General features: G+C 36.2%; 1 protein-coding gene across 1 annotated transcript in view; it reads left to right on the top strand.

Moving 5' to 3' along the window:
• The window catches only part of ADGRV1 (adhesion G protein-coupled receptor V1), a 543,050-nt gene that overhangs the window by 188,469 nt on the left and 330,306 nt on the right, over nucleotides 1-24,275 (top strand). The window contains exons 73-77 of the mRNA XM_027100633.1: nucleotides 1,227-2,263; nucleotides 5,867-5,984; nucleotides 6,840-7,011; nucleotides 12,107-12,349; nucleotides 16,307-16,714. Of these exons, the coding sequence (XP_026956434.1) occupies nucleotides 1,227-2,263; nucleotides 5,867-5,984; nucleotides 6,840-7,011; nucleotides 12,107-12,349; nucleotides 16,307-16,714 (1,978 nt within the window). The remainder of the gene's footprint in view (nucleotides 1-1,226; nucleotides 2,264-5,866; nucleotides 5,985-6,839; nucleotides 7,012-12,106; nucleotides 12,350-16,306; nucleotides 16,715-24,275) is intronic.

The raw sequence follows: 24,275 nt of genomic DNA, 5'->3' as shown, positions 1-24,275 counted from the left end.
CTCCAAAAAGAACCATGATGGCAAAGCCACCTTTTTTTTTTTTTTTTTGAAAATGCATTTATTCAGGGACACACATGGTTTAAAATACTCCTTCTACAGGGAGAATTCCAACCTGGGTCTGGCAGCTTTCCATGGTTTTGGTTGGGTGAACAGTGTTATTTCAAGAACAGTCCTATGAGCTGCTGAGTTGGGGTTCAAGTTGCTGAATTCAGGAGGAAAGGAAATTCTGATTCCCCTTCAATCCAGGAGCCAAGAGACTGAAAGCCACAGGAGTCTAACTTAAAATGGCAAAGCCACTATTTTTAAAGGAAACTGTCTTCTGAAAGGTAGCCAAAAATACCTGATTTCTCCAAGAGATAAAGAATAAGAATAAGAAATCACAGTAGGATAATAATGTGACTTGAACTAGTAGTTCTTTTGAGTTTAATTTATATCAGTATATTTGCAGATAAATATGTCCTGGTCAAAAGCAATTGACTTTTCTCATACGTGAGATGGATTTGATCAGAACAACAGAGGACTGATCTTAGAGCCAGACCCTGGGTTTAATCCTGGCTGTGTCACTTACTTTCTGTGTGACTTTGGGAAAGTTACTTGATCTTTCTGTTCTTTAGTTTACTTATTTGGAAACTGGGAAAAATGTGTGGGCAAAACCAGTGTGTGTTCAAGTGTGTTTGTATACATATTTATGTATAGGAGATATTGGTTGGAATCCAGTATGGCTTTTGATTATACATATGCCATTCAAAAAGTGTTTGGACACAACGTATTTTAGCTTAAAAAATTCACATACCTTTAACAATAACAATAATAGCTAACATTTTTTTTTATTTCTTATTTTTAAATTTATTTTATTGAAGTATAGTTGATTTACAATGTTGTGTTAATTTCTACTGTACAGCAAAGTGATTCAGGCTAACAGTTTTATAGTGCTTACCCTAGGCCAGGCATTGCCCGCCTCCTCTCTCCATATATATACATATACATATATATATATATATATATATAGACCTTGTTAGGTCCTATCACCTGTGCAGCTCCTGTTCTTATCTTTCTTGTGCTCTGGTATATTCATCAATAAGTAAATAGGGTTTTATGGAATTTGAAAGGGCATGTCATTTTTAAGATGTCCTCATGAGCAGTATCTTAAGTGTGTGAAAGATGAATCTCTATAGTGGTATTCCTATTTTTCATCAGTTCTCTCATGGTTTAATTTTTTTTTCCAGATCAGGTCTCACCGTTGCTGAAATTGAACCAATGGGAGTCTTTCAATTTTCCCCTAGTTCAAGAAATATCATAGTGTCAGAGGATACACAGATGATCAGATTACATGTACAAAGACTGTTTGGGTTCCACGGGGATCTTATTGAAGTTTCCTATCAGACAACTGCAGGAATGGCAAAGCCCCTGGAAGACTTTGAGCCTGTTCAGAATGGGGGGCTGCTTTTCCAAAAATTCCATGCTGAGGTTGATTTTGAAATAACTATTATTGATGATGAGCTTCCTGAGATAGAAGAAATTTTTTACATTAATCTAACTTCAGTAGAAATTAAAGGATCACAAAAATTTGATGCTAATCAGAGACCTCGCCTGAATCTAGATTTCAGTGTGGCAGTGATCACAATATTGGATAATGATGACCTGGCAGGAATGGATGTTTCTTTCCCCAAGACAACTGTGGCTATAGCAACGGACACAGCTCTTCCTCTAAAAACTGACTCCTCTACCACACACCCTGACACAACCAAGATAACTGCCGAAGTGGTTGCGACTGGTACGTCTGCTATGTCTGAGAAGCCTGATGTGCTCACTGTAACTGCAGATGTTTCCCCTCATGGAACATTTAGTCTTGGGCCATCTGTTGTTTATGTCGAAGAAGAAATGAAGAATGGCACGTTTAACGCTGCAGAAGTTCTTGTCCGAAGAACTGGTGGGTCTACTGGCGATGTCAGTGTAACAGTTAAGACTTTTGGTGAAAGATCTGCTCAGAAGGAACCAAATGCATTGCCCTTTCCTGACATCCATGGGATTTCCAACCTAAGATGGGCAACTGAAGAAGAAGATTTTGAAGAGCAAACTCTTATCCTTACATTTGTAGATGGAGAAAGAGAACGTAAAGTATTTGTTCAAATTTTGGATGATGATGAGCCTGAGGGGCAAGAATTCTTCTACGTGTTTCTCACAGACCCACAAGGGGGAGCACAGATTGTGAAGGGAAAGGATGACAGTGGGTTTGCAGCTTTTGCCATGATCATCATTACAGGTATATATTTGGAGTGATGGAGTTAAAAATGTACTTTTGTGATACAGAATTTGTAATAAGATCATTCTATCTTTAATTTAAGAAGGGGAATTACTTGACTCACCCATAGTGAATCATTAAAATTTTGTTTTCCTATGGCATGAACCCATAATATAAACTCATGATGTTGTTCGGAGGTGCCAGGCTAGAGTTTAATGGACTGTAAATGTCACTTAGCTCAGAGCCAGCTAAACAATTACACAATTTATAAATCTGTACTTTCACAATAAAGGGAAAACCTTAAAAATACTTAAGTTCATGTACTTCTTCTGAAATATATTTAATCACCCAAACATGATTGCCTGTCCTGTTTTGAAACCTCATTCTGAATTTCCCAACCACTTTCATTAATCTATCCCAGAGTCTAAGATTTCATTGTCAGAAAATTCTTTATATCTGTTGGGAAATATATTAAAACTGTTTCCTTTTGTTCTGCTTTTGAACCAGTGCAGTTTATATAAGTTTTGGACTATTGGGGAGGTGTGTGCATATATAGAGTTCCTCATGCATGTTATAAAATTTTTTGGTGATAATTTGCAGTTTTCCTCTGAAATCATACTATATTTCTTTAAGTGGCTTAGCTCAGCTTGTCAGTACCTTACTGTAATTAGAGTATTGACAAGGCTGTCTCATGATTCTTACCTACTCCACTCTTTCATACAAACAGTTATGAGTTTTACACAGTGTTTTAGAGTTTCAGATAACACTATGGTAAAACATAGTAAAAAGAAAATTAAAAGTTATGAAGCCTATATTTTGACCCAGCTCAACCATTAATTGAGGAATTAATAAATCATTTAGTGTTTATGCTTTGTTTTTTATAAAAGGAAATATTTAGAATAAACATGTTTATGATCCCCTTTTAGGATTTGGTGCTTCCTAGAATTTTATTTATTTTAGCCATTCAGTTATAATTCAGTCATAATTTTACAATCGTGTAACTTTTATACCCAGCATCATCTCATTTATGCTACCCTGCAAATTTACACCAATTAGAACTGTCATTTATTCCTATTCCTTCAGTTTATTGAATATTGTAAAGTCAAATTCTGTTCTCCAAATTACTTACTGATTTTGATTCACATTAGCTTAATGCCATCTATATATTTCTATTAAAATTGTTTTGGCACTCAACAGCCTCCTCCCCCATTCCATGAAATAGACATTTTATTACATTTATTTGAATAAGACCAGAGCTGACAAAGTATTTAGCAATTAGTTTGACAGAGGCACAGACCAATCACAATGGTTGCTGGAGGCTTTTTGCTGTCCCAAACATTACCCCATTAGTTACTGGATCACAGGGAGATCTCATACTGGTTAGGCTGGTGACAGAGGGTTCTCTGGGGGCTCAAGACAGCAGCTGTATTCCAACTGGAATGGAAGTGCTCCTCAGTTCAGTTTGGCATACCAACGCATACCAATATGGCGTGCTGATACTGTATCAATATGGCGTACCAGTGCCTACCCATGCATCAGCTCTGAGCCTAACTCACCAGGCAAATTCCCATTTATCAGCTCTGAGCCTAACTTACCAGTCACTCAGTTGAGCCTCGATGAAGTTCTCTAATGAGAACTTCCCTACTAACACATGGCATCATACATACTTGGCAAATGATTGGCTCCTCTTAGCGTCACATGATGTAATTCACCAGCACTTTTGCATGTCGTGTACCCTAAGTTCCCTTACTCTGTCTGTGAATGTTCCTATCATTTTCTCCTCACCTGGCTTTTTAAAAAAAATATTTTATTTTACTTTATTTTATTTTATTTTTTTGGCTGCATTGGGTCTTCGTTGCTGTGGGCTTTCTCTAGTTGTGGCGAGCAGGGGCTACTCTTCATGGCGGTGCATGGGCTTCTCATTGAGGTGACTTCTCTTGTTGCAGAGCACGGGCTCTAGGCGTGTGGGCTTCAGTAGTTGCGGTGTGTGGGTTCAGTAGTTGTGGCACACTGGCTTAGTTGCTCCACGGCATGTGGGATCTTCCCGGGCCAGGGATCGAGCCTGTGTCCCTTGCATTGGCAGGCGGACTCTTAACCACTGTGCCACCAGGGAAGTCCCTCCTCACCTGGCTTTTTATTTTAACATAGTATTTCTGTTTTAACTCTATCATTAATTTTGCTGATTCCTCTTATTTTTATTTGTCTTACCTTTAATCTTCATAATCTCACATTTAGATTTTAGAACAAACTTTCAAGATAAATCAGGGGAAAATAGTTTATTTTGTTTTGTTTTTGATCATTGGCACATTAGAAGTTTTGATTCATCTTACTAGAAATTTGACATCAACCTCATTATTGTAGATGCGGCAAGGGAAGTATTATACTCATTAGAACCATGCTAGTTGCTATTGCATTGAAAAAGAAAACGAAGGTTCTGCCTGTGGGAAGCTTATAATCTATTATTAACTGAGAGACCAAATTCCCATTAAAAGTGACAAGAAAACAGTTGCTGCTGAAGAAAAAAAAGTTGAGGTCTGGTTCTGACGCAGGGCTAAGAAGCGATTGTAGTGATTAATTGGTGAGGATGAGGATGGGCATCTGGCTGAGACAAAACACACATGAGGCACCAGGATAAAAGTCGTCCATCACCTCCACGTCCCTAAGCCATGGGATCCACATTTGCTCACACTTCAGACCTGCAAAATATGGGCTGGTAACCACCAGCTTTCCCCTTTCGGGACAGTTCAGTGGTTTTCTGTTTCCTTACAGAAGTTCTGTCTACTTGGAATCTCAGGAGTCAGGTTTCAGGGTGAGGGGTACGAATGGTTTTTGAGGCTGATTGATTTGGATCATTGCTTTTAGGATCACTTTGCAAAACTGAGTCATTGAGAAATAGAAAGCAGCAGGAACTGTTTATTGGTATTTCTCTCGTCTGAGAAGCTAGTTTACCTTTTGGCAAGGATTTGGAGTGACTATTTCAGTGTAGTGTGGGCCCTAGGTTTGTTCCAGTTTAAACACAATTTTGTAGAATGATGCTGCCTGTAACCTCAAGAGTTGCTCAGAGGAGTTTCTTTTACTCAGAGGTTCTCAAGAGTTCCTTAATAGTTCTGTTTTTCTCTGGGGAAAATAACCAAATGTGAAACATAAATGGTCTTTCGGGTCAACTCTCTTATAGAAAAGTGAACAGTCAGATGGAGTTCATGTATTCACTAAATATTTATTAAACACTGTTTTGGTACCAGGGATACAGCAGTAAATAAAACAGTTGCTTCTGAGAAGAACTTATATTCTGTCAGGATGCACTGATTTTAAACAGTAGTATCAAGGACTATGAAATAAAAAGTAGAGCCTCATCAGAGAGAGATGAGCATGTTGTCATTATGGGAAGCAGGATTTGATGTTTTTTTCCTTTTCATCTTCTGTTCTCAAAGTGTCCGCTACCTTGATGTGATCATTTTGATTCTAGTCTGTTTTTAGTAAAGATCATTAAATGTTGTAGCTCCCGCCCACCCCATTCACTTTTGAATGTCTCAGTTTTATACCATCTGAGCTGGAAAGATTAGTGAAGCATTGGAGATCGTTTAAAGTCTTAAGTATATTATAATCTTCTATTTTTCTTTTCAGGGAGTGATCTTCACAATGGCATCATAGGATTCAGTGAGGAGTCCCAGAGTGTACTGGAGTTGAGTGAAGGAGCTGAGATGAGCAGACTGCATCTTGTTGTCACAAGGCAGCCAAACAGGTATGTTTATATATATGTGGAAGAAGTAACATCCTGTGTATCTAATTTGAATTCATAAAATGGTAGAGGCAGGATGAAATGTTGGTAGAAGAAGGTAGGGTGGAATTTGGCATGTCAGTGTTCAGATGCTGTAGTTCCTAATCTGTGGTTTAACACACTTGGTTTATGAACATAACTTGGGGCTGCCTTAACATTTTGTACTTTATAAAGTACCATACAGATGTTAGATTATGTAAGTCATCACTTCATCGTATTTACTCTTCTCTGATCACTCTGAATACACAACCATTTACTGTTAGGGAGACTTGGATTACCTTCGTTTTGCTTGCAACTTAGTACAGTATAGTGTACATGAGTGTTCATCATGTACATGCACTTGGTATGCACACATGTACATGTATTTGTATTACCTTTTCCATTTTGGGACTGAATATTCTCTGAAAATGTAAGTCATCTCTTGCCCTTTATTTTTATAGTAACAACCATTTTGGCAGTAGTGTTTTTCCTTTAGAAGGATTCTTGTTAAAAGACAAATGAGGAACACTTAGTTGAAGGCAAAAGTTCTCTATAATTTTTATTTTCATATTTCTGGTACATAGCATCAGGAATCATAGTTCAATAAATACTTAATTAGTACTGAATAAAATGTGGTTAAAGAAATGCCATGTAAACTCTGGCCTTAATTTCTTAACTGTAGTGGGGAGAATTGGTTATTTTTGACATTATCAGTGGGAGAGTAAGTGCTCTGCTTTGGATGTAGAGGTACACTCAGGCACAGTGATAACACATTCTGCATTAGCTACAGGAATAATGCACTCTGTGACTGCATTTGCATAGGTTTTGCTTTGTTCCTAGAGCCTTTGAAGATGTCAAGATCTTTTGGCGAATCACGTTTAACAAAACAGCTGCTGTGCTCCAAAAAGATGGTGTGAACCTGAGAGATGAATTTCTGTCTGTGTCAGGGACCACAATCTGTACAGCAGGTCAAACAAAGTGCTTTATCACCATTGAGCCCAAACCAGGGAAGGTAAGACACTATGAGACACAGTACTGGCAAATTCTGATTATATTTCTTTACAATTAATCATTCTAAAGCCACTTTGTTGAAACTTACACATTGCTTATGTGGAGATTCTTTGTGTCTCGCGTAGCCGTAATGTCTAAATCTCTTAGATGAGCAATAGATGTCACACTTAGAATTTATTACATTATGAATTTTTGTAAATAATCTTATCACTTGTGCACTTAAGACTTACACAATGTTGTAAGTCAGTAATAAAAAAAAGCTTGAATCTCAGTGCTAAAAAAAACAGCTCATCAGTTTTCTCTGTTCTGTTTCTTGTCATTTCCATGATTCTTCCTGGCCCACCTGCTCATTGTGTGAATGATCCCTTGAGTCATTTTCAGCCAGAGTAATATCTCTGATTACTCTGAATGTTTAGTGTTTTGCTTTTATCATATTGATAGATTTGGTCACATCGTGTTATATCCATAGATTTCATCCAGAATGAAAGTTCTCTCGTTCTCTAGAGAGTTCAGTTCTGACCCACTGAAGAAGCACCGAGGCCATGCTTGATGAGCCTTTGGATACACTTCTATTGGTTCATGTTGCACATGGCACCCAGGAGCCAGGTGTTCCCCCCTCTTTCTAAAGGAACCTCCATTATTCAAACGGTATCGGTCACTGATGACCTAACAGAGCTTTAGTCATTTAGTAATCATGTGTGGCTTTTTTTAATGACTATTTCATGATACTTTAATGCCTAAGGAGCACTCAGTAGTATTTGTTCTTTGTCTACTACTTAATTTATTAAACTCAAGTATTTATACAAAAACTAGCCATAATATTATGAATGTTCAAAAGTATCATGATTTCTTTGTACATGCCAAACACTTCAAACAGCAGAAAAAGCATTGCACAAATAAGGTTATTTCCAGATGTATAGCTATATTTAAACTCATTCTAAATAGCAGTCCTGTAGATTTAACTCTTTATTCATTTTTTCTCTACCTGTTTTTTCACTTTTTGAGAATTACTGAAACAGTTATATTGATCTTCTCTAAGATTACAATGATACATATTTTCATACCTTCCCAGAACTGTAGTAATTGTATTGGTTCCAGAAGAGAAAGAATAATCGTCCCAGATCACTTAAGGTTACATGCTCTTGGTTATCAAGAGCTCTTTGTTCTTTGCTAGGACCACAGGTCCTGGTGCTTCTCGGAAGCTGTTTCAAATGCGAATTGCTGGTCATCTGATTGGGGTTCATTTTATGACTTGACTTGTGAGATCAACATTTTTTTTTTAAGTTCATGCTTTACAAATTAATTTTTTCAACACCATGTGTTTTCCTCAGAATGATTTGTTCTTTAAATTTTGCAGTGCCAGCTTTAACTTAACCATTGCCCTGTCACTGTTGAACATGGAGCTGGTCTATTAGTGGTATTGGAAAGGTAGACCTGCCTTGTTAATATCTTGTTAATTTTTAAGAAGGCAACCTAGAGGCTTTACCTCATAAGAAATGAGATAACAAATCTGTGATCTTAGTGCATCTCTGCAGTTCATCTGTTCTGTCGTATTCAGACAAACATACAATTGCATCATCTTTCAACTTCTGGGTGACCAACAGTACTCTTTAACTTCTTACTTGTTTTCATCTTCATTTGTATGTGTTTCACAGGTCCTAATAATTTATTCCTATTTTTGGTGCAATTCTTACTTTTTCTAGGAATAATTGTTTTATTAACATCTTTTATTAACTCTTTACTAACATACAAAGAGAAGAATGTTTATCATTCCTTAATAAATGAATATATACTGAATAAAAGATATAACTGTCTTGATATGTTAACATTCTCCTACACATTAAACTTAATAAAATATTAGGTACACACTATTATACTCACATTTTTCATTTTAACCATTTTTTAATACATTACAATAACTTTTCTCCATTAAGTACCATTATAGATTCAAATTCAACTAATTTTAATTGCTTACTAAATGCTTTTCTTTTTGCTACTCAAATAGTCATGTCATGGACACTGAAAGATCTATTAAGCTAGTCTTTTGTCTTTTCATATTGCTTTAAAAATCTCTGGATGCTTATTTGCTTTATAGCAATAACCTGTGTTCTAGAGCCATCTTGATTTTTCCTGCTCTAAGACATCCAATCGACTGTTGTCTAAGAACTTGATTTCTTTCATCAAAAAGAGTTTCAGAGATCTGAGTGTATGTTCTAGAGACAGGCATGAGAGGTCATGGTTGACAAAGATGCTTCTGTGAGCCATCTTGGTAGTGACAGAGCTAGAAAATATGTTTTTTAAAATATTGAGTTCCCGCTGATTTTTTTTTAAACTTGGGAAATTCCAAGAATTTTCTTTTTAAAAGTTTTTAAGGGGCTTCCCTGGTGGCACAGTGGTTGAGAATCCACCTGCCAGTGCAGGGGATACGGGTTCAAGCCCTGGTCCAGGAAGATCCCACATGCCGCGGAGCAACTAAGCCCATGCACCACAACTACTGAGCCTGAGCTCTAGAGCCTGTGCACCACAACTACTGAGCCCATGAGCCAAAACTACTGAAGCCAGTGCGCCTAGAGCCCATGCTCCGCAACAAGAGAAGCCACCGCAATGAGAAGCCCGCGCGCCGCAATGAATGGGTAACATTAGACAAGTTGCTTAGCCTTCCTGAGCTTCCCAGACTTGGTTGAGTTAATAATAGGGCTGTTAGATTAAATGAGATAATGACTAAGAGGTTTTTTCACACGGTTCTTGGCAAGGAGTTGGCCCTTCACAAGGGAGGGTTACTATTATTCCGAATGGATGGGAACAGAGCCCGAGGTGATTCAGTGACTTGAGTAGTAGCCACATCAATCCTGGTGGCAGGGGAGTGACAACAAAACAACACAGCAAACACAATGCACACTTTCATCTGTAGAGTTACGCCAGTGATTGATGGTGGTTTCTCCTAAAGACGCGCAACTGAAAGTTTTTCTACTCTATCATATCTCTAATTATCGTCCCTATAGTTATTCAAAATTTTCATTTTCACGTTATAAAGAATTTGAGTAACTTTCCCCAGGTCAATTACTTGGCAAAGATTAGAACTCATCTTTTGAATTCCAGTCCATTTACCCTTTCTCTGCTGGGTATCTTACTGTTCTGTGGTTCTGTCTTATGGTTCTGTATTAGCAAAATGTATAAAGGTCATAGTTAATTAACTTAGGATGCATTTCTTAGCCCACAAAATCTGTTTAAACCAAACAGATTGTCTAAACATTGGTTGCAAATATTTTTTAAAAGTATTTAAGTAAGACATTATTTCATTATTATTTTGTTTGCTTCTGAGCAGGTCTGGGCCCAGGAAAAATTATTTTATACTAGTTGGGCAAAACATCATCCTGGAATGCTGCTGCCCTAACTAGGAAAGGAACTTGAGTTCTTGTGAGGTCTCCAGTCATATTTAGGTCCAGAGAGGTTCAGATAATAATCTGTGAGTTTTGCTTTCCCAATACACTTCAGGCATATTGTTTGAAGAGAGTATTTTGTTGTAAGACTGGAAGATTCCTTTTGTCTCTTCTAATTATGTGTTGGCACCCATCTGCACACTGTTCAATTTGCATGGTTCCTTACTTAGATTATAACATATTCTTTTGACTCAAAGTAGTTATAAGTAATGTTTTAATCATCATCACAATGAGAAGAAATATTATGCTGAAAAACAAAGACAGGAGTATGTTGGAATGTAATATTGAAATCCTTAGTTAAATGAAACTATTGTGAGTTCAAGCTCATTGGCCATTAGGGAATAATAGTTATTGAATATAGTTACCCATACTTTTCTAGTGCTTCAGTTTATTGTATTTGCCAAGTTTAGTTTCTCAAAAGCGGGAAGAGTGCATTTACCTTCATTTCAATATTTACTGAGAGTTGATCAGCAAAAGTAAAGCATAATATATACCACAGGAAAACTAAATATATTTCTTTAGACAATAAAAAGAGATTGAGTTCACTTATTGTGCTACTAAGAAGCAACTCATTTTGAATAATACTAAAGAATTTGTTGTATTGCTTCATGACATAATGATTCTCATTAAAATGATCACAAAACAAATGATGAATAAGGTCCTTGCTGATAAATAAAAATGATGCATTATAACAAATTAGACAATGATACATGCAGTTGAAAATGCTTCAGCTTAGCTCTTGGAGTTATGCTAGGAAGCTAAAAATGCTGCTAAGATTTTTAGATTATTGTGTAAGAGCAAGTAAGTAAAAACAGTTGATTGACAGTATGTTATAGAATTGAATTCAGGCTTTGAAACATTATTTGAGATTGTTGAGAAAGAACCAAGGTAAAACATGAGCAAACTGTAACCAACAGACTAAATTTAGATTTCTTGATACAGAATTTAGGGAAATTTTGAAAAATACATAAAATCACTAAATTAACTCATCAATATTTGGTCATATTTATGTAAAACCCTTTAAAAATAAAACCTTACAAAACTGAAGCTCCCTTTCACTCCTATCCCATGTTTTTTCAATTCCACACCCTGCCCTACCCGCATTGCCACCCGTCCACCTGAGATAACTACCATCATGGTGTCTTATTTTCCTTTTTACTCTTTAAATAAATATGTATCCATTAACAAAGTGTAGTAAGCTTTATGTAATTTAAAATTTTACATTTATTGTAGCATGCCATACATATCATTATGCAACTTGATTTGTTACTCATTATCATGATTTTGGACCCACCCATGTTGAAAAATATTGAAATAGTTCATTTTTTTTAACTACTAGGTAACATTTCATTGTACGAATATATCTTATGTATCCTTTTGTTTATTGAAGTATGCATAGATTGCTTCCTGACATTGATTTTCTAGTAAGAAGCTCACCCAGAGAGAGTAAAGGTATTAAAGAAAGACCAAAAATAATCTCATGGTAATCTAACATAAGAACTTAATTCTGTAATTATACAGAATGTATCTCTATATGTATACTTATTTCTGTAATAATGTATATGAATAATACTATTTCTTAATATCAGAATTATCTTAAAATAGAAATCTATTAGTAATCATCCTTTTTTTTTTTTCCTTTTATCTCATTGTCAGATACGTCAAGTTGGAATGCAGTTTTTTGTGGAACTGTATGAAGTAACTGCTGGAGCAGCCATAAACAATAGTGCCAGATTTGCACAGATTAAATTATTACAGAGTGATAAACCTCTAAGTCTCGTGTATTTCTCTGTGGGTTCTCGGCTGCCGGTGGCTCATAAGAAGGCCACTCTAATCAGTCTGCAGGTGGCCAGAGACTCTGGGACAGGACTAATGATGTCTGTTAACTTCAGCACCCAGGTAAGCATGCAGTATGTATTATCACACAGTAAGGTTTTCTTCTTTAACTGTAGCATGTATAATGAAACAGAGAAGAATTGATGTATTATTTTCTGAATTACCATCATAATTCACATTATGTTTATTACATTAAGCTTTATCCTTGAAACAGTTCAATTTTTTTCACTTAGATCATGTTTTAAAATGATAGTCTTTTGTCTTTTTTTATCTTTTGGAAAAGTTGATTATACAGTGCAAAGCGTCTTACATAAATCTGTTCTATAAAATCTGTAGAGAGTTGAAATTTCTTCAGAATGAAACTGTATAAGACCAGAAACAAAAAGTATGGGTCTTTGTTCTGATTTTTACCTGAACTAGTTGAAAATCTTCTTCAGGACTTCAAACAGTAACTGATCTTTATGTTTCTTTAAATCCATGAGTTCATGAGGTCTCACAGCCACTTTTCACATCCATCATATTAGGTGACATCAAGTGAAAGAGAAGGAGCAGGTGGGTATCCAGGGATTCAGAAGAGTAATGCTACGAAACGCTAAGCAACTAGAGCCTGGGGCTGGTCCACACAACATGCTATACCTTCCGAACATTATGTTTTAAACTTTGTTTTAGGAGCAAAACTCTAACATATTAAAGCAAAAGTGTGCATCTACTTTTCTTCAAGCATGATTGTAGAGGTTGGAGCTTGCCCACCTTAGCCCTCTCTTATTTCCCCTTGACTCATATAACTCCCAAAACCCCACAATTTGGAAACTACCATTCCGGACAGTGCTACCATTTCCCCGGTTTCAAGATTTCAAAGCTGATGACACTTTAGGCCTCAAGGTATCAAAGTTGTTTTCTGTTTTTTTATACAAAGTGCTGTTTAGTATGTCTTTGGTTGTTGAGTGGCTCAAACACATAGAACATTCTGTGTATATAAAATACAACATTTGTGCAGCCAGTTTGCTGTAGCAATCATGTGAGTCAGGGATAGGAGGTTAAGACTGGAGCTGTGGGTAGTGAGCTGTCCTGGAAGCTTGCCAGGAAGAAAAGTTGTCTTTATGACAAAGTCTACAGCTTGGCAGGTGAGAAGACACTCTATATCATATGAGACTCTAGAAATCAACTCCATCCTAAATAACGTTGAAATAGTACGAACATGAAAAGAAGTACTTTGATTCATGGAGATTTTGGCTTTTTTTTTTCTTTTAAGCATTTAATATCGTAAGAGAAATGAGAAAAAAAATTGTGCTTCTTTCTTCTCCCATGAAATATATATCATCATATGCTCACTACTTTGTAGAGTGGAAGACGGGAAGAAGGGATAAAAAGACTTGAGGCATACTTTAGTTCACACACTCAGTTGAAAGGGGAGATGAAAATGCCAATATAAGAGTGTGAATGCCAATATCTCTTATCATATTTATTTATATTCTTTCTAGATTATCCACAAATGATTCCTTGCAAAATACATGCTGTCACTAGCATGTAACTCATAGCATTTTTATAACACTATAAAAATCAACATAGAGGATCTCTGGTGATGAAAATGTATCTTGACTCTATCAACGTCCATATCCTTGTTGTGATATATTATAATAATGCAAGATGTTACCAGCGAGGGATGTTGGGTAAAGGGCACAGGAGACCACTCTTTATTATTTCTTATAACTGCATGTGAATCTATAATTATCTCAAAATAAAAAGTTTCATTTAAAAAATTAGAAATAAAAGTTTTACCTCTCTGGTATGATTTTATTTTCCTGTTGCTTCATTGCCCCTGCATTTTCTCTCTCAATGCTAGGCACCTTGTTAGAAGAGAAAGTCATACAATTCTAGTTTCCAGTAGCTGACAAGGATGAGAAAATAATTATGGACCAAGTTGCTATTCTGTTACAGTGATATTAATTTTGCTTTTACTTTAAACAGATTTTAATAATGTAGGTAAAACAATAGCTGTAGCATACCTACGCTTCAGTAGGTCAGCATTCCTGGTACATAAATACTATGTGGTACATAAGTTCCCTTATATCTACATATTTGTGATCTAAAGTTAAGGGATATAAGAATTTGAGATAATGAAAATATCACTCATTCCAGTTATCTTTAAATTAAATAGGCCTATAGCTAAGCCAAATTTGAAAACCAATTCCAGATATTTCATTTGTATCTATGTGTACTAGACCAAAGCCCTACAAGTTCAAGAAAGAATATGCCTTTCCTTCTTATTCTCACATTGCTTATTCTATCAAAGGCTATTTCTGTATTGATTTTCGTTGTTGCTTTTCAATTGCATAGTGCTTCTTGTTTGTGTTTGTTATATGTATTTTATAAACACAAGAACATTTTGATTGTTCCATTTCCTTTAAATGTCTGAATTGTGAAATAACTTCTACCAGAAAATAGTGAACAGAATGTATATGTGCAGTTTATAGTAATAAAATCATCACCACCTACCTTAAGAAATCCAACTTAATCAGAATCTTAGCTGCCATGACCTCTTCTCTGATGCCATCCTGCTGTTTCCTTTGCAGAATAACCTCTCCCCATCTTGCAGATAACCTCTACCCTATATTACGTGATGAATTATTACCTTGTTTTTATTTATAGTTTTACCACATACCATATGCTGTTTAGGTTTACCTGTTTTGGAAATTATGCAGATGAGATTCTTCCAGTTGTATTGTCTTATGGTGCGCTTTTTTTGCTCAACAGTGTTTTTGAGAAATATGTGTGCTAATGTGTATAGTTCTTTCATTTTTCCTGTTATATGGTATTCCAGTGGATAGTTTCATTTCTCCATTCTGAGGCCAATAGACTTTTGTGTTTTTTCCTTCAGCAAGGCTTTTTTTCCCTATCATTATGCTGCAGAGGCTCTTGAAAACCCTTTTTCTTCATTGATTTTTCACTTTTTGTAACACTTGATCACTTCCTCCTTCTGGATGTGTGCTCTCCTTTGGGCCTCTGGAGCACCACACTTTCCTACTCTTAACCTTTTCTCTCTGGCAGCTCCTTCCTGTTGCCTGTGTTGGTTTTCCTGACCAATAAATATTGGGGTCCACCTAGACTTACTCTCTAGGTTAGACCATCCATACCTGTTTTCTTTAAACATCATCTATAAAATGAGAACTCCTGAATTTTTATCACTACCCTCCTCACTGCCCTGGATCCAGACTCATATATCTGATTGCTCTTACCTGACATCTTCATTTGAATTGTCTAAAAGGCATCTCAGGCTTAGTACATATAATACATAACTCTTGATTTCTCCCTTAGCACTATTTTCCCCCAGTTTACTGCCTTTCATTCAGGCACACAGCCAGGAGTTCTCCTTGCCTCTCCATCCAGCACTGAATTAATCAGAAAGTCCTGCTGACTCTACATTCAAAATATATTCCCAGTCTGAGTACTTCTTACTCTTTCTACTTATACAACCTAAACTACCGTTTGTTTCGTTTTTTTTTTTTTTTTTTTTTTGCAGGAACTAATGTAAAAACGTTCTATCTCTTCTTCCTGCTTCCATCCTCATCCCCTTCTACAGCCTAACTATCCACAAGAGCCAGAATACTCATGAAAATATGAAATAAAGTGTGTCTCTCTCCTGCTGGAATCCTCCAGTGTCTTCCTGCCATACTTTGTATGATGGACATACATGATCTGACCCCTGGGCATATATGCCTCTGAATATCTTCAAATTGTTAGTAAGCTCACAATTGGAGAAATTCTGTGAGGCAGTAGTGACATTTCTTTTCTAATTCTCTTTCTTGATCTATTCTAAGGCATCTGTCTTTCCTGATCTCATCACTGTATGATGTGTATTTATCTCTCTAATTTGTTTTAGGAAATTAGAAAAAGTATAAAACCTCCCGTTTTAATAGTAACATTGTTGTGGCCCATCAGATTGTTTAGGAGAAATAAAATTTGTTTAGGACTAGATCAGAGGTTTATAGTTTCACTTAAGTGGTGTTGTTTAATTTCTAGGAGTTAAGGAGTGCTGAGACAACTGGTCGTACTCTCATATCTCCAGCTATTTCTGGGAAAGACTTTGTGAGAACTGAAGGCATGTTGATCTTTGAACCTGGCCAGAGAAACACCATATTGGATGTCATCCTAACACCAGAGACAGGGTCTTTAAATCCATTTCCTAAACGCTTCCAGATTGTGCTTTTTGACCCAAAAGGTGGTGCCAGAATTGATAAAGTGTATGGGACTGCTAACATCACTCTTGTCTCTGACGCGGCTTCTCAGGCCTTTTGGGGGCTTGCGGATCAGCTGCAGCAGCCCCTGGATGATGACATTCTCAACAGGGTGCTCCACAGCATCAGTGTGAAAGTGGCAACGGAGAACACAGATGAACAGCTCAGCGCTGTGATGTATTTAATAGACAAGGTAAGAAGCCCTCGCAAATGTTAGCAGTTGCAACACTGCTTCATACATTTTTTTTCATAGAAATTTACTTTATGTGGGGAAGTTCTTTCTAAACATAAAACAAAACCCCAAAGTCATAAAGGAAATGATTGATAAACTTGACCACATAAAATGTAAACAAAATTTCTCTTTGCATATACCACAAGCAAAATCAAAAGACACCTAATGGTTATATATCAACTATATCTCAATAAAACTGGGGGGGAGTAAGAAAAAAAGCGCTAATAGGTGTGGGGAATATTTATGCAATTATATATATAATAAGAATGTTTATTTCAGCGTTACTTATAATAACAAAAATTGGGAAAAATAGCTATTAAGAGGGGCCTGGCATATCCATAAAATGTAAAACTTTTTCATGATTTAGACATATAGTAATTAGAATAAGACAATAATGAAACCGGCATTGAAAATGTAGATAATCACATGGTAGGGTTGAAATTTTAACAATAAAATACAAGATGCCCAATTAACTTTGAATTTCAAATAAACAATGAATATATTTTTTATTATAGGTATATCACAAATAAAAATATTTTTATTTACAGGCAGTATTTGGGACATACTTATATCAAGCAGTTATTGGTTGCTTATCTGAAATTCAAATAGAGTCACTTATACTTTATCTGGCAACCATTCTTATGTCCCATATGTACTTCATATGTGCTCTAAGATATCCTCGAATTCAGGAATACAGAATAGAACTTCCAAGTACTGATACAATGTCATTCTATAAGGTCTTGTATTTTATGTGAAATTGTTTCATATTTGTAAGTTTTATTATCCCTCAGATTCTAACTTCTTTGAAACAGAATCTGCTTTATGCTATATATTTCTTTATAGGAAGAGCTCAACAGATCTTAGTTATTGTTTAGTTAGTAGTAGAAGTGACTACTTATTTATGTTCAGTAGAAACAGCTACTGTGCTAAAAAGAGCAACAGCCTTAAATGACTCACTATAAAGATGTTCTGGATAAAACTCAGCTGTGGTTTGGGCAAATTTTTGTCATGACATAATAGTCTATCCCTTGATTTTCCGAGGTATGGTGCAATGAAAATTATTTAAAACACTGTCATTTGCTTTAATAATAGTATTTGTCTTTTAAGACTGCTGGATTTGATATGCAAATTTTTAATTTCATTGGGTTTTGGTTTCCAGGTCATTGAAGCTTGGTAAAACACAAGTCAGGAGGCATTGCCTCTAATTTTGTGTTGAAAAACCACAGGAATAATTTCTTCTGTGAGACTTTGATAGACCCTCCTTTTCCATAAATGTCCCCCACTTTTTTGTTTCTCTCCTGACAGTTTTTAAAGTTTTCCCCATGGTTGATTCAGGTTTTCCACTTTTTCGAAAGACAGTTTTGATCATTTGGGGAGTTCTTTTCATTGCTGTTTATGTAAAATGGCTACTTAGATCCAGCATATTTCTTTTTATCATATACTTTTTAATATTATATATCTTATATTTCAATAATTACTTTTTACATTTGATTTATTTTATAATCATACGAATGATGATATAGACTTGGCTCTGTATTTTCCTACCTGGTTTTGTGTTTCATGCTTGCAATAATTTTGACTGAACTGTCTGCAGACTGAGTCAGTCTGTGTTGTTATTTTAGGACGAGCAAATGGGGGGATGTTTTGAGTCAGGGAAGGGTGGCTGTCACAGGTGCCTCCTGGGATTGGCTGTTCATCATCTCTGTCTCCCTGGAAAAGCTAGGCATCCTCTTTCTGCCTCAGGTTCCTTATCTGGAAACAAAGCAAAATAACACTAGCATCTTCCTCACCGGAATGTTGTGAGAATTAGAGAAGTTAGTATAATGTGCTGAGAACAGCACCCTTGCAAACCAAGGGTTACATGAATAGCCTTTTTGGTTTTATTTATTTATTTATTATTATTTTTTAAACATCTTTATTCGAGTATAATTGCTTTACAATGGTGTGTTAGTTTCTGCTTTATAACAAAGTGAATCAGCTATACATATACATATATCCCCATATCTCCTCCCTCTTGCGTCTCCCTCCCACCCTCACTATCCCACCCCTCTAGGTGGTCACAAAGCAGTGAGCCGATCTCCCTGTGCTATGCAGCTGCTTCCCACTAGCTGTTGGTTTTACATTTGCCACTCTCTCACTTCGTCCCAGCTTACCCTTCACCCTCTCAATGTCCTCAAGTCCATTCTCTACATCCACGTCTTTATTCCTGTCCTGCCCCTAGGTTCTTCAGAACCATTATTCTTTTTTAGATTCCATATATATGTGTGTAAGCATACGATATTTATTTTTCTCTTTCTGACTTACTTCACTCTGTATGAGAGTCTCTAGGTCCATCCACCTTACTACAAATAACTCAATTCTGTTTCTTTTTATGGCTGAGTAACATTCCATTGTATATATGTGCCACATCTTCTTTATCCGTTCAACTGTTGATGGACACTTAGGTTGCTTCCATGTCCTGGCTATTGTAAATGGAGCTGCAATGAACATGGTGGTACATGACTCTTTTTGAATTATGGTTTTCTCAGGGTATATGCCCAGTATTGGGATTGCTGGGTCATATGGTAATTCTATTTTTAGTTTTTTAAGGAACCTTCATACTGTTCTCCATAGTGGCTGTATGAATTTACATTCCCACTAACAGTGCAGAAGGGTTCCCTTTTCTCCACACCCTCTCCAGTATTAATTGTTTGTAGATTTTTTGATGATGACCATTCTCACTGGTGTGAGGAGATACCTCACTGTAGTTTTGATTTGCATTTCTCTAATGATTAGTGATGTTGAGCATCCTTTCATATGTTTGTTGGCAATCTGTATATCTGCTTTGGAGAAATGTCTATTTAGGTCTTCTGCCCATTTTTAGATTTGGTTGTTTGTTTTTTTTCATATTGAGCTGCATGAGATGCTTGTAAATTTTGGAGATTATTCCTTTGTCAGTTGCTTAATTTGCAAATATTTTCTGCCATTCTGAGGGTTGTGTTTTCATCTTGTTTATGGTTTCCTTTGCTGTGCAAAAGCTTTTAAGTTTTATTGGGTCCCATTTGTTTATTTTTGTTTTTATTTCCATTTCTCTAGGAGGTGGGTCAAAAAGGATCTTGCTGTGATTTATGTCATAGAGTGTTCTGCCTATGTTTTCCTCTAAGAGTTTGATAGTGTCTGACCTTACATTTAGGTCTTTAATCCATTTTTATTTTATTTTTGTGTATGGTGCTAGGGAGTGTTCTAATTTCATTCTTCTACATGTAGCTGTCCAGTTTTCCCAGCACCACTTTTTGAAGAGGCTGTCTTTTCTCCATTTTATATTCTTGCCTCCTTTATCAAAAATAAGGTGACCATATGTGTGTGGGTTAATCTCTGGGCTTTCTATACTGTACCATTGATCTATATTTTGGTTTTTGTGCCAGTACCATACTTTCTTGATTACTGTAGCTTTGTAATATAGTCTGAAGTCCGGGATCCTGATGCTTCCAGCTCTGTTTTTCTTTCTCAAGATTGCTTTGGCTATTCGGGGTCTTTTGTATTTCCATACAAACTGTGAAATTTTTTGTTCTAGTTCTGTGAAAAATGCCATTGGTAGTTTGATAGGGATTACATTGAATCTGTAGATTGCTTTGGTAGTATATTCATTTTCACAATGTTGCTTCTTCCAATCCAAGAACATGGTATATCTCTCTATCTATTTGTATCATCTTTAATTTCTTTCATCACTGTCTTATAGTTTTCTGCATACAGGTCTTTGGTCTCCCTTGGTAGGTTTATTCCTAGGTATTTTATTCTTTTTGTTGCAATGGTAAATGGGAGTGTTTCTTTAATTTCACTTTCAGATTTTTCATCTTTAGTGTATAAGAATGCAAGAGATTTCTGTGCATTAACTTTGTATGCTGCAACTTTACCAAATTCATTGATTAGCTGTAGTAGTTTTCTGGTAACATCTGTAGGATTCTCTATGTATAGTATCATGTCATCTGCAAACGGTGACAGTTTTACTTCTTCTTTTCTGATTTGGATTCCTTTTAATTCTTTTTCTTCTCTGACTGCTGTGGCTAAAAATTCCAAAACTGTGTTGAATAATAGTGGTGAGAGTGGACAACTGTGTCTTGTTTCTGATCTAGAGGACATGGTTTCATTTTTTCACCATTGAGACCAATGTTGGCTGTGGGTTTGTCATTTATGGCCTTAAATTTTGTTGAGGAAAGTTCCCTCTATGCCTACTTTCTGGAGAGTTTTTATCGTAAATGGGTGTTGAATTTTGTCGAAAGCTTTTCCTCCATCTATTGAAATGATCATATGGTTTTTCTCCTTCATTTGGTGAATATGGTTTACTACATTGATTGATTTGTGTATATTGAAGAATCCTTGCATTCCTGGGATAAACCCCACTTGATCATGGTGTATGATCCTTTTAATGTGCTGTTGGATTCTGTTTGCTGGTGTTTTGTTGAGGATTTTTGCATCTGTGTTCATCAGTGACATTGGCCTGTTGTTTTCTTTCTTTGTGACATCTTTGGTTTTGGCATCAGGGTGATGGTGGGGCCTTGTAGAATGAGTTTGGAAATTTTCCTCCCTCTGCTATATTTTGGAAGAGTTTGAGAAGGATAGGTATTAGCTCTTCTCTAAATGTTTGATAGAATTTGCCTGTGAAGCCATCTGGTCCTGGGCTTTTGTTTGTTGGAAGATTTTTAATCACAGTATCAATTTCAGTGCTTGTGATTGGTCTGTTTATATTTTCTATTTTTTCCTGGTTCAGTCTCTGAGGGTTGTGCTTTTCTAAAAATTTGTCCGTTTCTTCCAGGTCGTCCATTTTATTGGCATATATTTGCTTATAGTATCTCTCATGATCCTTTGAATTTCTGCAGTGTCAGTTGTTACTTCTTTTTCACTTCTAATTCTATTGATTTAAGTCTTCTCCCTTTTTTTCTTCATGAGTCTGGTAATGGTTTATCAATTTTGTTTATCTTCTTAGAGAACCAGCTTTTAGTTTTATTGCTCTTTGCTATCGTTTCCTTCATTTCTTTTTTTAAATTTTATTTCTTTTTAAATTTTGTTTCTTCAATTTTTGAATTTTATTTATTTTTGTATACAGCAGGTTCTTATTAGTTATCCATTTTATACATATTAGTATATATATGTCAATCCCAATCTCCTATTTCATCACACCACCACCACCACCCGCTACCGCCACTTTCCCCGCTTGGTGTCCATGCGTTTGTTCCCTACATCTGTGTCTCTATTTCTGTCCTGCAAACTAGTTCATCTGTACCATTTTTCTAGATTCCACATATATGCATTAATATATCATATTTGTTTTTCTCTTTCTAACTTACTTCACTCTGTATGACAGTCTCTGGATCCATCCATGTCTCTACAAATGACCCAGTTTTGTTCCTTTTTTTGGCTGAGTATTCTTCCATTGTATATATGTACCACATCTTTATCCATTCATCTGTCGATGGGCATTTAGGTTGCTTTCCCTGACCTGGCTATTGTAAATAGTGCTGCAGTGAACATTGGGGGGCATGTTTCTTTCTAAATTACGGTTTTCTCAGGGTATATGCCCAGTAGTGGGATTGCTGGGTAATATGATAACTCTATTTATAGTTTTTTAAGGAACCTCCATACTCTTCCGCATAGTGGCTGTATCAATTTACATTCCCACCAACAATGCAAGAGGGTACCCTTTTCTCTACACCCTCTCCAGCATTTGTTGTTTGTAGATTTTCTGATGATGCCCATTCTAACTGGTGTGAGGTGATACCTCATTGTAGTTTTGATTTGCATTTCTCTAATAATTAGTGATGATGAGCAGCTTTTCATGTGCTTCTTGGCAATCTTCTTGGCAATCTTGGTATATCTGCTTTGGAGAAATGTCTATTTAGGTCTTCTGCCCATTTCTTGATTGGGTTGTTTGTTATTTTAATATTGAGCTTTATGAGCTGTTTATGTATTTTAGAGATTAATCCTTTGTCTGTTGATTCGTTTGCAGATATTTTCTCCCATTCTGAGCATTGTCTTTTCGTCTTGTTTGTAGTTTCCTTTGCTTTGCAAATGGTTTTAAATTTCATTAGGTTCCATTTGTTTATTTTTATTTCCATTACTCCAGGAGGAGGGTCGAAAAATATCTTGCTGTGATTTATGTCAGTGTTCTTCCTATGTTATCCTCTAAGAGTTTTATAGTGTCCAGCCTTACATTTAGGTCTCTAATCCATTTTGAGTTTATTTTTGTTTATGGTGTTAGGGAGTATTCTAATTTCATTCTTTTACATGTAGCTGTCCAGTTTTCCCAGCACCACTTTTTGAAGAGACTGTCTTTTCTCCATTGTATATATCCTTGCCTCGTTTGTCATATATTAGTTGACCATAGGTGTGTGGGTTTATCTCTGGGCTTTCTATCCTGTTCCGTGATCTGTATTTCTGTTTTTGTGCCAGTACCATATTGTCTTAATTACTGTAGCTTTGTAGTATACTCTGAAGTCAGGGAGTCTGAATCCTCCAGCTCCGGTTTTTTCCCTCAAGACTGCTTTGGCTATTCAGGGTCTCTTGTGTCTCCATACAAATTTTAAGATTTTTTGATCTCGTTCTGTAAAAAATGCCATTGGTAATTTGATAGAGATTGCATTGAATCTGTAGATTGCTTTTGGCAGTATAGTAATTTTCACAATGTTGCTTCTTCCAATCCAAGAACATGGTATATCTCTCTATCTGTTTGTATCATCTTTAATTTCTTTCATCAGTGTCTTATAGTTTTCTGCATACAGGTCTTTTGACTCCCTTAGTAGGTTTATTCCTAGGTTTTTTATTCTTTTTGATGCAATGGCAAATGGGTGTGTTTCCTTAATTTCTCTTTCAGATTTTTCATTATTAGTGTATAGGAATGCAAGAGATTTCTCTGCATTAATTTTGTATCCTGCAACTTTACCAAATTCATTGATTAGCTCTAGTAGTTTTCTTTTTCTTTCTTTTTTTTTTTTTTTGTGGTACACAGGCCTCTCACTGTTGTGGCCTCTCCCGTTGCAGAGCACAGGCTCTGGACGCACAGGCTCAGTGGCCATGGCTCACTGGCCCAGCCGCTCCGCGGCATGTGGGATCTTCCCAGACTGGGGCACGAACCCGTGTCCCCTGCATTGGCAGGCAGACTCTCAACCACTGCACCACCAGGGAAGCCCTCTAGTAGTTTTCTGATGGCATCTTTAAGATTCTCTATGTATACGATCATGTCATCTGCAAACAGTGACAGTTTTACTTCTTTTGCAATTTGTATTCCTTTTATTTCTTTTTCTTCTGTGAATGCCGTGGCCAGGACTTCCAAAACTATGTTGAATAAAAGTGGCGAGAGTGGACGTCCTTGTGTTGTTCCTGATCTTATAGGAAATGCTTTCAGTTTTTCACCATTGAGAATAATGTTTGCTGTGGGTTTGTTGTATATGGCCTTTATTTTGTTGTTGGTAAGTTACCACTATGCCCACTTTCTTGAGACACTTTATCATAACTGGGTGTTGAATATTGTCAAAAGCTTTTTCTGCAT

The sequence above is a fragment of the Aethalodelphis obliquidens genome, unplaced genomic scaffold (genome assembly GCF_003676395.1).
Source record: "Aethalodelphis obliquidens isolate GAN/ISIS:26980383/991018 unplaced genomic scaffold, ASM367639v1 scaffold4, whole genome shotgun sequence".
Taxonomy (NCBI): domain Eukaryota; kingdom Metazoa; phylum Chordata; class Mammalia; order Artiodactyla; family Delphinidae; genus Aethalodelphis; species Aethalodelphis obliquidens.
Note: the sequence above shows the minus strand (reverse complement) of the source record. Positions and strands in the feature narration are given on the sequence as shown.